General features: G+C 39.7%; 1 protein-coding gene across 5 annotated transcripts; it reads right to left on the bottom strand.

Annotated features, from left to right (window-relative positions):
- Positions 1 to 10441: 10441 nt before the first annotated feature.
- SPRY1 (sprouty RTK signaling antagonist 1) lies at positions 10442 to 17894 on the bottom strand. Of its 5 annotated transcripts, XM_073341074.2 has the most exons (4): positions 17739 to 17894; positions 16529 to 17000; positions 16214 to 16411; positions 10442 to 12883 (listed from the first exon to the last, which is right to left on the bottom strand). In XM_073341074.2, exon 4 carries the CDS (start codon positions 12826 to 12828, stop codon positions 11866 to 11868), a length of 963 nt encoding a protein of 320 aa, XP_073197175.1. In that variant the 5' UTR covers positions 12829 to 12883; positions 16214 to 16411; positions 16529 to 17000; positions 17739 to 17894; the 3' UTR covers positions 10442 to 11865. The 5 variants fall into 5 exon arrangements, with proteins under 5 accessions (XP_073197175.1, XP_073197174.1, XP_073197173.1 ...); XM_073341073.2 differs by having other exon boundaries at positions 16214 to 17000; XM_073341072.2 differs by lacking the exon at positions 16214 to 16411.
- Positions 17895 to 18206: the final 312 nt, after the last annotated feature.

Below are 18206 nucleotides of genomic sequence, written 5' to 3'. Positions count from 1 at the left end.
AGACTAACATAGCTGCTACTCTGAAACCTACTTAAAGATAAATTTTTAAAGGACCAGTGGCTCTCTAGCACTGAATATACACAAGAAAATATTTATTTGTCTTAAATAAACATCAACAAAGCATGAAAAGTGAGCACCTCATAAAACAGATATAGAATACATTAAAAACGGTCCCTAAATCAAAAAAGCATAGTTCTCCACATTGCATGTTGAAATATGAAGAAATAAAATGAAGAAATAGACCATGTTTGCCTGGGCTTCAGCATTTTGAATAACAAAATGTAATGAATGACTAGTCTGGTTTTTTTTAAATCATCTGTTGGGTTACTCAATCAGGCATATGTTTGACCCAGACATTCAGTGCCACCTTGCTGAGACTAAATCAGTGATTGCACCCAGAACACTACAGCACAGAATCTAAACTGGGAGGTCCATGTGTATTTCTACCTTCATCGGCTCTAAAATAAAAAAGTGCAGAGCAAACATTATCTATTGTTAATTACCTGTAAAGTAGGGCTTTAGTCACTTCCCCTGTTTTTAAGAGCTCTGAAGTGAAACCTAAAAGAAGCCACCCATTGTTTTCAATTGTGCAACAGCCAGAAGCAAATAGGGCTCAAATTGCAGCTCTGAAAGGCAACAGGAAATTGGCATACCGCTAATCTGTACTAAACTATTCATAGTAACAAAGGCTACATTCCTGCTAAAATATTCACCATTAGAAATCTAAGGCAGATCTGTTTAGAAAGGACCACAGAATAAATCTGTAGAAATAAAAGGTTTTTTTTTAAAATTAGAAGACCATAATGGGATCTGGCTTTTCTTTCCTGGCCCTGAAAGGAACATGTATTATTTATAGTTCTGCTTTGACTGTCTGGTGAGACTAGGTAGAAGCCAAATGATCAGGATCATTGCCATTTTCAAATAGTATTTAATAAACTAATATGAGGCCAACTGTCTATTACAGATGGTTTAGCTGGATCATATTGTACAAATGTGCCATATGATTAGAACTCCAAAAACATTTTAAATTTGTCTCAGTACGTTTGGATTACATATTTTCTAATTAAAAGCACTAATATTAATTCTAAATCAAAGTAATCAACTGCATAAAAAACATGATTACATTTAATGATATACACAACTTATTAAGACTTTAGATGAAACACTCAAATTTTAGGAAAAAGGAGTACTTGTGGCACCTTAGAGACTAACCAATTTATTTGAGCATAAGCTTTCGTGAGCTACAGCTCACTTCATCGGATGCGCACGAAAGCTTATGCTCAAATAAATTGGTTAGTCTCTAAGGTGCCACAAGTACTCCTTTTCTTTTTGCGAATACAGACTAACACGGCTGTTACTCTGAAACCTGTCAAATTTTAGGGTTTAGCAGGGCCCCATTCTTTCACCTGTATTTTTGAAAGATTAACCTAATAGTGCTTAAAACACAGGGCTGAAAGTCAGAAGATGTGGGTTCTGCTACAGACTTGTTACATGACTTCAGGCAAGTCACTTAAATTCCTTGAGCTTCAGCTTTCCCATCAGTAAAAGGGAAATCTATACCCACAGGAGTGTTATGAAGCTTAGTTAATTAAGAAATGTATCCATAAAGTGCTTTAAGATCATCAGGAGGTGGCAGATGTTACAATGGCACTGTATTTTCTCCCATTCTAGTAGCCTCAAGGGTAAAATTACCCATAATCGTGTATGGAAAACTTGTTTGCTGGAACTGCAAACTAGTTCAACTTTTACACTGAATATTACCTGCACCTGTTAATAGTGATAGACATCTGTGCAATTGCCTTTTTGAGTGCTTTCAGTCCAGCATGAAAAAACAACTTTAAAACTGGAAAAACGCACACATGAGAAGTCCTTTTCGATCTCCGGTTTTCTTCTTCGAACTCCAGCACCTGCTTTTAGAGCGGTCTTTTGTCTCTTGGCAGACCAGGAGAGTGTTTTTAAACTATAAAGATATTACCTTATGTAAACTTGCTTGTCATTAAACCTAAACCCCAAAATCCAGGTGCTCCTGAACTTAGACAAAGTTCATATCCAGATCTGATAAACTTTACTCCTAGCCCTATCTTTATAAATGGGCCAAAGCAAAACCCTAGATCCAAACTTCTCCAAGGCTTTGTGGCTGTGCAGGCCCATCTTTATTGTGATTCATCAAAAGTGATATAAACATTTAGAATTAAAAGAACAGGTGTCCTTAAGGCAACAATCTACAGTGCCACACAAAGATAATAATTACTTATGCTTCAATAGTGCCTTTCATTCGAAGGATCCCAGAAGCACTGTGCCTGCTGTATAAACACATATAACACTGAAATATAGTTAACCCTCAGACTGGAGAGGTCAGTCAACAGATACAGAACAAGGAAGCCGGAGTGGGTGGATTTTGACCAAGGACAGCTAACAAACTTCACTATTAAAAAGAAAGTATCATAAGATTTTCCGATATCCAGATTTAATTGAAGACACCAGGCTTTAGTCTCTTCTAAAAGAATCCTATATAGTAAACCATGTGGCTCTTCTGGGCTCAATTTTCACTGTGCTGCTTCCAGAGCTGGCAGATACAGTGGCATAAGGAGACGATGACATTAACCCTTCCGGACAAATTAGGAGTGATGGCACTTTGAAGAGGGACTTACCCAGTCCTCAAGTAGGAGGTAACTACAACTTGCTTTGAAAATGAGAATTTAAAGGTTGGAAAAGGAAATCTTTAAGGCACTGGAAGGATTAGTGGAGGGATTTCCAGGAAAAAGGGTTATTTAAATTAAAATGCCTGAGGTTAGAGCCATTGATTATGAAGTGGCATTGTATACAGTCAGCATAAGATAACATTTTTTTCCAAGTTTATATTCAGCATATTCCAGCTACTCAATACTTGGCTGCTAATACTTATTTTCCATTGTGTCACAGGTACTCAATGTTATAACCAAGAAAAAACATCTTAAGTATATACATACATCCCATGCAGTACACTGTATCTGAGCATCACACTTAGTAAAAACCATAGACTCATAGATATTAAGGTCAGAAGGGACCATTATGATCATCTAGTCTGACCTCCTGCACAATGCAGGCCACAGAATCCCACCCACTCTTGCAATAAACCTCTCACCTATGTCTGAGCTATTGAAGACCTCAAATCATGGTTTAAAGACTTCAAGGTGCAGAGAATCCTCCAGCAAGTGACCTGGGCCCCATGCAACAGAGGAAGGCGAAAGACCCCCACGGCCTCTTCCAATATGCCCTGGATTCCTTCCCAACCCCAAATATGGCAATCAGCTGAACCCTGAGCATGTGGGCAAGACTCACCAGCCAGATACCCAGGAAAGAATTCTCTGTAGTAACTCAGATCCCACCTCATCTAACATCCCATCACAGGCCATTGGGCCTATTTACCATGAATAGTTAAAGATCAGTTAATTGCCAAAAGCATGTTATCCCATCATACCATCTCCTCCATAAACATATCAAGTTTAATCTTGAAGCCAGATATGTCTTTTGCCTCCACTGCTTCCCTTAGAAGGCTATTCCAGAACTTCGTTCCTCTGATGATTAGAAACCTTTGTCTAATTTCAAGTCTAAACTTCCCGATGGCCAGTTTATATCCATTTGTTCTTGTGTCCACATTGGTACTGAGCTTAAATAATTCCTCTCCCTCTCTGGTATTTATCCCTCTGATATATTTATAGAGAGCAATCATATCTCCCCTCAACCTTCCTTTGGTTAGGCTGAACAACCCGAGCTCCTTTCATAAGACAGGTTTTCCATTCCTTGGATCATCATAGTAGCCCTTCTCTGTACCTGTTCCAGTTTGAATTCATCCTTCTTAAACATGGGAGACCAGAACTGCACACAATATTCCACAAGAGGTCTCACCAGTGCCTTGTATAACGGTACTAACACCTCCTTATCGCTACTGGAAATACCTCGCCTGATGCATCCCAAGACCTCATTACCTTTCTACACAGCAATATCATATTGGCAGCTCATAGTCATCCTGTGGTCAACCAATACTCCAAGGTCCTTCTCCTCCTCCATTACTTCTAATTGATGCGTCCCCAGCTTATAACTAAAATTCTTGTTATTAATCCCTAAATGCATGACCTGACACTTCTCATGATTAAATTTCATCCTATTACTATTACTCCAGTTTACAAGGTCATCCAGATCCTCCTGTATGATATCCCAGTCCTTCTCTAAATTGGCAATACCTCTCAGCTTTGTATCAGCCACAAACTTTATTAGCACATTCCCACTTTTTGTGCCGAGGTCAATAATAAAAAGATTAAATAAGATTAGTCCCAAAACTGATCCCTGAGGAACTCCACTGGTAACCTCCGTCCAACCTATAGTTTAACTTTCAGTATGACCTGCTGTAGTCTCCCCTTTAACCAATTCCTTATCCACCTTTCAATTTTCATATTGATCCCCATCTTTTCCAATTTAACTAATAATTCCCCATGTGGCACCGTATCAAACATCTTACTGAAAACTAGGTAAATTAGATCCACTGCGTTTCCTTTGTCTAAACGATCTGTTATCTTCTCAAAGAAGGAGATCAGGTTGGTTAGGCACGATCTACCTTTTGTAAAACGATGTTGTATTTTGTCCCATTTACCATTGACTTCAATGTCCTTAACTACCTTCTCCTTCAAAATTTTTTCCAAGACCTTGCATACTACAGATGTCAAACGAACAGGCCTATAAATTACCCGGATCACTTTTTTTCCCTTTCTTAAAAAAAACCACCATTCTACAGTCCACTCAGAGCTGCTTGTGGTTGAACAAGATACTAGTTCAACATACAAGTTCAGTGTTATAGGGCCAAATTAATCCCTGGTGTAAATCCAGCCATTTCAGCTGCATTATACCAGGGATGAATTTGACCCATCATGCAGATGAATTCTGTAAGTGGTTATAAAAACAGTAATACAACTGCCGTGCCCAAAAAACTCAGTCAGGACTAGAGTTCCATTGTGCTAGGTGCTGTGGAAACACAAAGAGAAGGGCTCCATGAAGAGCTAACCTCAAATTCTTCCACACAATATACTATCAAAAGGGTTACATGTTTGTTTTAATAATTCATATAACAGTGTACTGATGCACTACAAAACAGAGTAAGCTTGCAGTGCAAGACATGGGTGGTTACACAAACATACCTTACAAAAGTGCACAAGCATTCTGAGTGAAAATATCTGGTTTCTTCTCTTAGAAAGAATAGACATTTAAAATAATCTGACATTTTCAAAAGTTGAGATAGGTAATATTGTGGAATATAATGGCCTTTTTATTTACTTGAAAGCACAGTTTATTTCAGTCATACAATACTGGCTGAAGTTTAATTCCAAATACCCGTATAAATCAGGGGGATTACAGACAAGGGGTGAAATCCAGGCCCCAGTGAAGTCAATAGTTTTGTTTTTGTGGATACAGACTAACACGGCTACCCCTCTAATTCTTAGTTTTGCCACAAACTTCAATATGAACAGGATTCCAGACTAGATATTCAAATCTGGCATTTAATATTTAATTGCCTCTGAGGCACATTTCCCTCATACTTCCATTTTTTTGGATCATGCATTCTTTGGGGCAGAGATTATCACTATGCGTTTGTTCACCACCTAGTTCAAGAGGGTCCTGATTAGGGCCTCTAGATGCTACAATAACAACAATGAATGAATCCTAAGAAATAATCTGTATAAAAGTAGCATCGCATTCTTGCACCCAAGTTGAAGCAACAGTTATCGAGTCAATTCTCAAAAAACATTACCTGAATTCCAAAATGATCTTTGTTTTATACACTCCAGTAAAAATACACAAAAAGACCCAATTTAAAATTTTTTTGGTTAGCATTAAATAGAAGATGCAAGGAACCCATGTCATCCTTGGTTTTTGTGTAAGGCTGGGTTTTTTTGGTTAGTTTGTTTGTTTTGCAGGAACCCTGATCTTACAGCAAGCTTATTGCAGAGAATATTTTAAATTTAATGGTGCACAATGGATTTGGGAAAATGGAAAGAATGATAGCTCTCAGTTTGTGCTTGTGATTTTGATAAAATATACATCGATTTTTGGCACAATTTCACTCAATAGTTCTGCTGTTAGTACATCCGGCACACTGTCCCAATCGGGGGAGGAGGGGGATTGACACATTAAACGTAGCTTCATCTCACTTCTATGCATCATTCACAGATGTTCTTTTAGCAGCCTAATGAATTCATTTTCCAGATGAAGGACTCACGTCGGACAGTTGTACTGATAGACCAAAGTACATACTCCAGGATCAATGTAAAAACCCTTGCCTTTGCCACCTCTGCTCTGGCACAGGAAATAAGTTGGGAAGCTACCACACCTAGTAAGGAGAGTAGTTTTAAATTTATTCCCCCCAAAAAATGAAGGCTGCTTAAAGGGGACTTCCAAAGAGGAAAGTTCACTGGAAGAACACTTGCCAAACCCATGATCCTGTAATACATGTTATCTGTAGTCATGTGATACCAGGACGGGTTTTATTCCTGTTTCTTGGGAGAGACAATTACCACAACGTAATATTCCAGTTAGAAGAAAGAAAACATTAACTAGTCGGGATTCCTCAATGTTCTGAGGCAACAAACGTAGCAAAATAAGGGATAGAAAAGTATAGGGGAATCCTGAATACTCCAAAACAAATCCGATACTTGGTTTACATCATCCCCATTAATTTAAAACAAATTAAAACCCTCTTAACAGCTTCTCTTTATTACATTCAACAGAGCTAAACCTCTCCCACCCTTCACCACTAAGTATACACAGACTCGAGAGCAAGTGGCTTTGTTAAGAGTTATCCAGTTTGACTAGTGTCTGACTGGACAATGTTAGAATTATTGTTATGAGATTGCTTTAATAGCACCATCACCATCTCAAAATACTATCCCTATCTATCTCTCTCTCTCCAGCAGGTATTTACCTCTTCATTTACCATCCGATTGCAAAACTCCTTGAAGTCTCTCTCATCATAAGACTTTCAGGACATTTTCAAATAAAACAAGGCTGGAATTTTAGTTACAAAAGTCTCCTTCCATTTCTTCATCCAAGACCTTGTGCAGTACATTTCAGAACCCCACCATGCCAAGCAGGTGGTTGCCTCGTTTGAATATACCCAAGCTAATATGACTGGGATAGTCACTCAGCTGAACTTCATACCTACTTACTGTACATCAGTTTATGATAGAATTTTTGTTTTATAACAATTTTACAAACTGAAATCTGTCATATGAAGGATATTCTTGCAGTATAATTAGGCTTGAAAGGATTAAATTTTTACCAGTAACTCTTGGTAAACATGGATTTTGCCATACACACACAAGCTGATGAAAAAATATTTCTATTGGTAATTGAAATTCACAGATAGACAAAATAAGAAAAATGCTCCTTGAAAATTTATTAGTTGATTTAAGGGTATTTACTTTGCATATTTTGGTGTGATGGTGAAAATTTGTGTTTTAACAGTTAAAAAACTAACTTTCTGAATCCCAACACCTACTGTCATGAAAAAATTGTTTTCTGACCTCCCCATACTTTCCAACAACGGTGAAAATTTAAACAAATCGAAAAAATGCTTATAAATAGATACTAGCCCTCTAAAATGATTAAAAAAATAAAAATTGAATTCTGCCAAGCCTAACTACATGTGCAGTGTTGTCATAGCTGTGGGGTCCCAGGATATTAGAGACAAAAGGAAGGTGAGTGACGTAATATCTTTTACTGGACCAATTTCTACTGATGAGAGAGACAAGCTTTCAAGCACCACAGAGTTCTCTTTCTCTTGTCCCTTTCCCCAACAGAAGTTGATCCAATAAAAGATATTACCTCACCCGCTTTGTCTCTCTAATAAGCCTAAGCATAATATTTCAAAGTAAAATTATCACCACAGAAGAAACTTGGGTTTTCTAATTAAGGGAACAGTACCACTTATTTATGCTGTAACAACACCTAGAAGCAAAATGGGTGGGCCCCACTGTGCTAGGTGCTACACAAACATATAGAAAGTGGCAGTTCCTGCCCCAAATAACTTACTGAATCCAAGACTGGACTGAGGTCTATTCCTATTCTAATCTTATTAAGATCCTGGGTGCATTTAGCATCATCAAACCTGGGCTCCCTTTCAACAAGTTATGCAAATGGATTAAATGAAGACTGTGTACAATGACAATATATGAGAGTATACTTTGAAACAAAAATATAAACTAATTAGCAAAGGGGAAATAACCTCAATTGGTGTATACCACTTTAAAATAAGACTTAACAGCAAGAGGTTATTCAAATTGTGGAGCTTCTCAGGTACAGCATTTAACACGCTTTTGTCTACTTGCTCATTTTTTACTACTAAAAACGCATTTCCCCAGCCCTATATGCAACTAATTGGCCCAAAGCATAGACGTTCTCAGACTGTGAGGTGTCACAGATTTGTTAGGTATGAAAAACCTTGCACTCTGAAGGATCCCACAGTGCATCACAAAAGTCAAACATACATTAAGGATGCAAAATATACCAACTAGACAAAAAGGTATCACTCCAATTGCTTAAAGGTAGCCACCTCTGGCATGAAATGTGGCAACTATTTAACAGTGCACCACAACTATACATACTGAAGTTAGAAAACTTAATTATATGGAAGAACTGAATATTTTGAGGGAGAATTTTCCTTGCAATTTTCCCAGAGTTAGTCAGTAAGAAGAGTGTTAATCTTCAAGAAACCAAAAGGCAAAATAGCTATCACAGATTGTGTTCTGTATCTTGAAAAGCATGATGAATTGAGACACAATGTACATGGATCCTTTGTTTTCAAGCAGGCTGTATATTTTGTTTTTTTGGAAGTCCAGAGCTAAGAAACTACAGCTATGAAAAACAAAGGATTCAGACACAGATTAGTGAAATAAAGAGGATTACATAAAAATAACAACTATGAGACTAAAACTGTTCAACATATATTAGATTGTCACAAATTATGAGACTAAAGCTGCTCAGTCTTGACTTTGAACGTTGGCATATTATTGGGCAAGCCGTTGTATCAGACCAATGGCAGTTGTTTGACAAGGAGTTCAGTGTCTTAAAAACTGTTTGCAGCTCATTGTTGGACCAAATTACCAACGAAAAAGAATAAAAAAAATTAAGTTCTTCCCAAAATATTGTTCTATCAGCTTTGCTCTACCACATGCAAAAAACAAAGAAAATATTGGTAAATATCTCTATGTTGCCATCAGACAAATATCTGTTAAGAAATCTGATCATGTAAACTTGTCACTTCTCAGTACGGTGCTGGGGTTATGCTGGTGCACTCAAGAGTGGACTATCACTTTTATACTATAAGAGAAGCATATTCTTGTTGGTCAACCAGAAGTTATAATTCCGTATACTTTATTGTCATAAAAGCTGCACACTTCTTTCAACAAGAGATGCAACTCCTAACAACATTTTAATGACTTATAGCTTTTACACAAACTTATTATTATACCCAGGGCTCCAACAACAAAAGACACTGAGGAAGTCAGTGCTGATACACTTAATTACAAGAGCCCAGTCTAATCAAATTTTCTATATTCTGAGGGGATATTGATAAAACAATTTAATTAGAAGCCAAAGCGACAAAATTTGAGAACTCATTTGCAAAGTCTGATGTAGTCTCCTGAATCTGAAATTATGTTTTTTAAATGTGCCGTTTCTCTGGCCTTCTACATTATGAACACAACTTAGAGTATACCAAGCCAATACACTGCTACTTAAACAACGAGGAGTCCGGTGGCACCTTAAAGACTAACAGATTTATTTAGACATAAGCTTTTGTGGGTAAAAAACCCCACTTCTTCAGATGCATGGAGTGAAAATTACACCTGTATCTGTAATTTTCACTCCATGCATCTGAAAAAGTGGGGTTTTTATCCTCGAAAGCCTATGCCCAAATAAATCTGTTAGTTTTTAAGGCGCCACCGGACTCCTCATTGTTTTTGTGGATACAGACTAGCACAGCTACCCCTCTGATACTTGATACTGCTACTTAGATTCTGCTATTAGGGAGGACTTGAATCGCACCAATGGAAGTGGGAGACTCTCCATAATCCTAATGCAAAGCCTATTTCTGACCACTTAAATATGAATGAATTCAGCAAATAGCTGTGACACCTATATTACTTTCAAGAGAGTTTAAATTAGAAGGAACGGGGAGGTCAGTTGTGGTTGGGAAAGTCAAATTACAACAGGGAAAAACAACAACTTAGGTTTCCTGAGCGAACAGACTTCACCAAGACTATTTTTACCCCTCTACTCTTGCTTTTTCTGCATGTTAATTTGATATTCTATAGAAAACAATACAAAAAGAATTATTCAAGTGAGGGGTCCTTGTCTATAGTTGCATTTCCAGAATGCTCTGATAAATACATGTGGCCTAAACGTCTTGGCAACATCAAGCAAATTACACACATTCAATTTTATTAAATATCTCATAGTGAAAACTCATTTGATAATGAATTTTCCACACCAGAATTAGGCAAACAAGATGAACACATACTAGTGTCTTCACAGTATTGGTTATTCAACCACCCCGACAGTGCACAAGGAGGAAAAAAAATAGCAAGACACTTATAGCAATATGGACATGGAAATCATAACACAACCTACCAGTATATTAAAATGAAAAACTCAAGAGACATTTTCATTAATTAATATATTTTCTGCATTATAGTTAACATATGTACTTTCTTTGTGTCACCCTTATTTTTGTTAAGTATTGATATTTTGTTATATTCAGACATGAGTACATTTTTCAAACAGTCCTTTGCAATAAATATCATAAAATAATAGAGATTCACATAATAAATATTCTTTACAATAAAAAAAGTTTTAAACAGACTTTTTGTCTTAAAAATAGTCAGAATTCAACTTTGTGTTTTATACATAAAATATACAAAAAAAAAAGACCACAATTTGTGGCTAAGGCAATAAAACATGGAACACATTGAAGTTATGAAGCACAAGGCAGAGCTAAATTCACTAACCAAGAGAATAAGAGAAGTGTTAAAGATCCAGGAAAATTTAGGTAACTTAATTCAATGACACCTGAAAATTATTCAGATATGCAAACACCAACTTTAACATCAGTATCAAAAGGATCTCAATGACCACAGAAACATGGGGAAAGAGGTGGAGTGGGTGATGTCCTTCACAGATTTGAAAGCAAGAGAAACAGATGAACAAATTGCAGTCATAATGTCTCCAATGTGAAGATCTATATAGTGAAGTAAAAACCAAAACTACATTTAAAAGAAAAAAAAAATAAAATGTACCAGCCAGGCCAGTCTCTGGACTGAGACAATTCCAAAGAGGGTTGGGAAACAGAGGGAAAAGCAGTATTAAGTAAAAGACAGCCTTATATTTTCTACGGTTCCAACCCCCTCAAGATTAATCCAGCTTGCTCATTAAATAAGGTAGAATTATTTCTTGGAACCAAAAAGACACACAGTTGCAGAGAACAAAAGGACACACTGGGGAAGTTGTTTGCAGAGCAAAGGCTGCAGAGAAGCCCATTAGCCCTCACTGCCTCTTTCATGTATTGATTACTTACAAACCTAAGAGGCCCTGTCAAGCTGAGGAGCCAAACGCAGGCACACGGTCCATGCTTACCAAAGACTGAAATAAACATGACTGAGTAAAATACTCCACACCTGTCTGAGTTGAGAGAGGGGATACGAAGGGTGCAAAGGAAAGAACTTGGGTACATAAAGTGGAGAAGGAAGGGAAGGAGGGTGGGGGTAAATCCCCACACCAACAGAAAACTAGCCACAACCTGAAAGCAAGTGTTTGAAGAAGTGAAGTCTCCCTCCAAAATTATGAGGGCTTCCCCTGACTCCGAGACGGGCAGCTCTCCAGTTTACAATAGACAGTGTTGGAGTTCTTACATCGGCAACCAGGACGATTGATCCGGTCATAACACCCTCGACACAGCTTCAGGCATCCCTTAGCAGGAGGATAGCAGAGCAAGCAAGGCAAAAACAAGGACATTGCTCCCATGCACAGGTACCTAGAACAGCAATGTGCCTGGGAACAAGAGCAGGGATTATCCGCATACGAGTCCCCTTCATCATCATTGGAACAGTGGTAGAAGATCCCTTTGATCAGGCACATGCAGGTGCTGTACTCCACCATGCTCTCTGCAGAGCACAAGCACTTCCTGTTGCAGGCCAAACAAGAAGGTAAGGCCCTCGGGTCTGTGCACTCACCACACTTGCACTTCCCACATTGTTCACAGATAAACTTGTGCTGCGTCAAGTCCTCTTTCAAGGGACCCTTCAGATCATCTACCATCAAAGATGACTGCTTGGGCTGCGTCCGGATTGTCCTTTCAGATCTGTGGCTTGAACCTGGCCTAGATAGGGGCGATCTGCCCAACAACCCCTGCTCTGAAGAAGCACTGCTGTTGCTTCCAGAACTAGCCGCACTTCCAGTGCTAGTCGATCTGCTCAACACAGGAGCCCTGGCGTTATGTTGGTGTGCCACGGGTCCCAAGTGGCTGGGTCTGTGCTCATAATTATTATTCACATTAATTGGTACAATTTCATGAGTCCTTTCATGCTTTTCTTGTCTTGGTGCTGTCCGGGGACCAGACTTTTTCACCACAGATGGGCCTTCGGTATACTCATTGCTGCCCCTTATGGCCTTGATCTGGTCCAATGACAAGATAGCTGTCGGCTGAATTTCTCTTTCATAGTCCAACCTTTGCCTGCTGTCCAAGGAAGGCTGCTGGATTACAACTAATGAACCGCCACTGCCATGTTGACTTTGGGGCTCCATCTGTAGCGATCTCTACTTCTGGCATTCAGTGGGAACCTGGCATGCATCTGAAATCCTGAGAAAAAAAAGTTTAAAAAAAGAGAAAATCAAAGGTGAAAAAGGAATAAGTCACAGGAAGCTTTTAAAAATAAAAATGTCATGGCAAGCCACAAATTGCCCTAACCACTTGGTAATGATCTCCTTCAGCAGTGGATTACAACGATGCTGAAGACCTGGCCAAAGGCCAATTGGGGAAGGGGAAGGAAGGAGGGAGAGAGGGTGAGGAGTCTGGGTCTGGCATGACAGATGTGGAATGTAAGAGGAGACCCTGTGCCATTTAAAATCAGAACTTTTTCCATTAAAAACAAATAAAGGAAGTATTAACCTGTATGTTTAGTTGGCAAGGTATGGGAAATAAATGCCTCTCTCGTTACTGAACAGATCAGCAACAGTAATACTGAGTACTCCAAATCAAGTTAGATACCTGAATGAACAGTATCAGATTTATATTCTGCATAATGAAATTTGCACAAACTCTTGCTTTTCTGTCAGTCTGTGAATGCTGTATCATAAATGTACTCCAGTACCTGCCCTTGCCTTAAGCTTATGATCCATCTTTAAAACGAAACATGCATCCATTAAGAAATCCCTAAGTAAATCCGACAAAAATGTCGGAAACTGAAGGATATTTCCCAGTAGAAAGCTCACAGGTTCCAAATAATGTAACAAACTCGTTATTAAAGTAAGACACCAGATGTAAATAACAACATGTTATACAACAGCTCTCAAGTGTTTTGAGACTACAGGGCTGGGTGTGTGGGGAGATGAGGTAGTAAAATAAAACTGGAACACATTTATGTCTTCTCATGTACCTTTTCTCATGAAAAAATAAATTAAAAAATACATCTCAGTTTTCACAAGCTACTCTAGGGAAAAAAATTTTAATTAAAGCTCTTCAGACTAATTTTGGAAGATAGATAAAAATAAAACAAATGTAACTGGAGCTATTTATTCATTTTTACATCTTTTTATCTCAAGTTACTGACACAGACTATTGCAATGTTGATTTGGACAATTCTGCAAAGGGGCTGTACCTATATAAAATGTAATGGGGGGGAGGAGGCAAGGAGGGCAGATTGTTTATACATCATTGTAGTGATCACAAAGCATCGTGGGAAAACAAACATTTACTTTCCTGCACCAACAGCTAACGGAAGATTTATTCCCCCCAGCCCCACAAAAAAGTAAAATTGCATACAATCATGTTTTTCCTTTTTCAGTCTGGAATACATGCCAAATCAACTTATCCAATAACCCTGGAAAAAGTAAGTTTGTCTTGCATATCCAGAGCATATTTGACATGGAGATATTCCCAATTCAAGAAAGAAAAAGGAGAGAGAGGATGAATACACAGGGGAGGAGAAGAGCAAAAGTACACTGAAATCCTGTTAAGAGACACTGCTTCAATAGGCAGTTGTAGAATTTGGAAAAAAAAAAAAAAAAAAAACTACTAACTACTTATCTCAAATTTACACTGGGGCATAGAAAGCATTAAACAAACCAGAGGCCAAAGGTCTCCTTTTATGCTTAAATATCACCTGTGTAGGACCTAGGGTTTTAAGATTACAAAACCCCACCCCTATTCAGTCAGTCTTTATTCATCCCACATAACAAGGCTCTTCTTTTCATAAGTCTTAATATGAGCACACAAAGTGCTAGGGATGAATGAACACAGAAAGGGAAAGACATACAGCTGCAGAGATCAAAAGTGGGACTTTCAGGGGAAGAATGATTACACTATTTTTAAAAGAGTAGGACAAGTGCCATCTCTGAAAAAAATGCAATATTAATAAAACACTCAGACGGACAATACAAATTACAAAAAAGACAGACAAAAAAAGGCAGCTGCACACCACATAATAGTTTCTGATGGAAAGAACCAAATACCCCCACTGCAAATAAGATCTAAAAATTACTTTTTCCAAAAGGTAAAGCAAACAAAAGTGTAAGATCCCATTTTTTTGTGCCCAAGCTCAGAACCACTGCAGATTTTAGCACAATGTACAGTATGTCAGCATTTCCTCCAAACCAGTTCTCCAGTTCTCCCCGACTGCCCCCCTTTTTTCCTCCCGGATCAGCTTCAAAAAGACAGCATCCCCGTCTGAATAAATTCTACAACCATCTGCATGCTGCGTTTTAACTTGCTCTTGTTTGATACACAGAAAGGTGTGGGGGGAAGGAAGCAAAGTATCGCCACACTTAAAGCTACGGTGGTGGAGCTGCGCCCTCTGCAATCTGAGCTGAGTGAAGCGATGAATAAATAGCTGACGGAGAGGAAGGAAGAGGAAAAAGTTATGAATGAAAACAAGGGCTTTTTCCCCCCTTTTGCAGGAGGAGGGGAAGAGACTGAGGTTACCATTACCTCAGGAGGGCGGACTTTCCAATACTTAAAGCGGCAGCGCCCTCCCTCCCTCGCGCTCCCCCTCCCTCTGCCTGTGCCTTTCAAGCACAGCACTGAAAGGTCTGGGTGTGCTGCTATGTGCACAGGGTTTTTTTTTTTCCCCTGTGGGCTTTCTGAGGGAGGGGGAAAGGAGGGGGAGGGGAACGTTTCTCTCCTCTTATCCCATCATTTTAACCTCCCGACCTCCACTGCCCTGCCAAACCCGACCCAGAATTGGAGGACAGCTCTCTCCTTTTGGATTCATGAGTGCAGTTTTCAGAAAGCTCTGCCCGGATGGAGGATTTTGCTAGGTGTTTCAATGAAGCGCTTAAGGTCTCACTTTAAACATCCCCCCCGTTCCCAGGACTGTCAGGCTGTGACACTGAAAGGACCCCTTCTCCGCTCCACACACCCCGCGTTTAGCCTACTAGTCCCTTGGCAGAGTGTCCTTTTAACCACAGATCAAAACCAACCTCCGGTGAAGGACCTACACCGCGGCTTCCCACCACTCTTCTCCCGCGATCATTACGGGCTAACTGGGGCACAAGGTTTTCACACACACACACCCACCCCCCACCCGGTCCCAGCCATTAGCAATGCACAGCCCAGGTTTGCAAGGATCTCTAAGCCATTGATTCCAGCCGCCCCGCCCCTCTGCACACTCAAGCCTGCTCCCTGGCCAGAGCAAGTTCAGAGCCCCAGGATTAAAACATAACCCTGAACGTCAGTTTAAAAACAAACAAACAAAAAAAAACAGGCCCACATGAGCCTAAGTTGGACCTCAGCACCAGCACCTGGCTGGGAGCAGCCTGATCTCCCCTTCCCCTGGCCCACAAGATTAAGGGGGGAAATGCAACGGCACCTGCTAACTCCTCCAACTCGACACGTGCAAAAGGCGGCGGCTGCAGGCAGAACCCATCGTTTTAACCCAGCTGAGTAAGAACGTGAACGTAATTAAGGACTTACTTATTTCCAAGAAGTCACTAATGGGAAATCCATTTAAAACCACCACACTGGAGATCCATAGGGCAGCGCAACTGTTAAGCATTAAATGTTGGAGAAGGGTGGGTTTCGTTTCCCTCTCAGAGGAGACTGTGGCCCCCCACTCTTTTTTTCCAGCCCTCTTTTGGTTGGAGAGGATAATTCTTCCGTATTTTCTCCTCTCTGCAAAGCACACAGAGATCACCAAGTCCTATGCACCGAGCGGAGGGAAATCCACTTCTACCCCCCTCCCCCCGCTCAAAGAAACAAACATTCAACGGTTGCGTTACCCTAACTCACTTGTTCATTGAGTGGGCACAATTCTCTTGAGAGAAGTAAATCACTCGGTGGTGGGATTCCGAAGGAAGCAATTTCTCCGGCTGCAAGTCTGTCTCTCTCTCTCCTGTTATAGGTGACGACAATCAAGCCCCTGCTGCAAATACTTCATCTCAAGCTAGTGGAGGATAAAAATCGCAAGATGCAGGCACAATTGCTGCCTGCAGACGCCGAGGAGCAGAAGCAGCTACAGAGTTACTTGCAGTAGCAGCAACGTGAAGATCTCCAACAAGATACAAAAGAGCAAGGAATACAGGATTCCTCCTTTCTTCCACCGACTTCGACTTTTATTTCCCTTCTCTGACTGGGATAGTCACACGAGCCCTCCACACTGAACTTGCGTGGTGCACAACGTCCCGGAATCCAGCTTTGCTTCACCACATGGTCCTGCTGCAAGCTCTCCGACCTCCGTGCAGCCAAAGTGCAATGAGAATGCCTAGAACAAAAAAAGAAAAGAAAAGATAATAATGAAGAGACACTTATTTTCAAGCCACATCTACAATAACTGGAACTACTTCCAAGCAAGGGAGAGGCAGAAAGCAATGGCTCTGCCTCAGAGCTCTCTGCAAACTGCCATGTGCTTGCTGTTGCTGTTGCAGACTGATTGACAGGCTTGGAACACAGTCAGCATCTCAGTCAGAAAACTAAAATATAATGCAACTCTAGACACAAACTTCTTGCATGAAGTGCTTTTAAAACTCCTTGGCATTTCAAGTGGAGCAAACAACGTTCCAGCACGCAAGAAAGAAATCTCTGCATTAAGCAAGACCGACAATTCAAGGATGGCACAATTACTTAACTGGAAGTTGTACAATTGCCAGCAAATTATAACTGGCTTTACCTATTTTACTAGAGAATTCAAGAGAATGCTCTTCTGCCTATAATTCAGCATAGTACGTATATAAGCATTTCATGAAGTTAACTTGTTGCAGAGTTAAACTGCAAAGAGGCAAATAAAAGTCCATCACTATGCTCTCTATGAAAGTATTAGCAGTAAAACAGCATTTCAGTTCATAATACAAATGTTATTTGCATCTGGCAAAGCAACCATTAAGCTTAGACCTTAAAACAAGAGATTAAAGAGACCCCTTCAGTACAAGAACAAACATTAAGCACCTGATCGGTTCTTAAACGTCTTCAAAAAAGGAGAGTAAAGAACTCTGCTTATGCTTACCTAATACAAAGATTAAAAACTGCTTCCCAAAGCACATTTGAAGTAACTGGAGCTAATTTCAACCCAACCAGTATAGACACCAGTTGCTCACTGTTGTCTGCTGCTATCACTTTGCAATCTGCTATGGCTTTACTGTTGCTGTTACAGAGTAATTCCAGCTCTGCACAGCAGCATTTCAGCGCTGAGCCCCCGCCTCCATCCTTAGTCACGCCTCCAATGATGTCAATGTGTCACTCAGAAAGCTTTCCTGAAATCCTGGAATGGAGTTTTCTACAACCGGGCAGCCATTTCTTCATTCAGTTGCACCGGCAAATCTCAAGGTTTACTTGCTACCCTATGAAAATATGTTAACATTATGGAAAGTAATACAAGATTGACTCTCACACACATACATTTATTATCTGTACCAATATCTTATCAACTTTAGGGGGGTCTAGGTCATGATCTTGCAAACACTTACATGGTCCC

This window comes from Lepidochelys kempii, chromosome 4 (genome assembly GCF_965140285.1).
Source record: "Lepidochelys kempii isolate rLepKem1 chromosome 4, rLepKem1.hap1, whole genome shotgun sequence".
Lineage (NCBI taxonomy): Eukaryota > Metazoa > Chordata > Testudines > Cheloniidae > Lepidochelys > Lepidochelys kempii.
The sequence above is the reverse complement of the archived record's forward strand: the minus strand, read 5'-3'. Positions and strand labels throughout refer to the sequence as shown.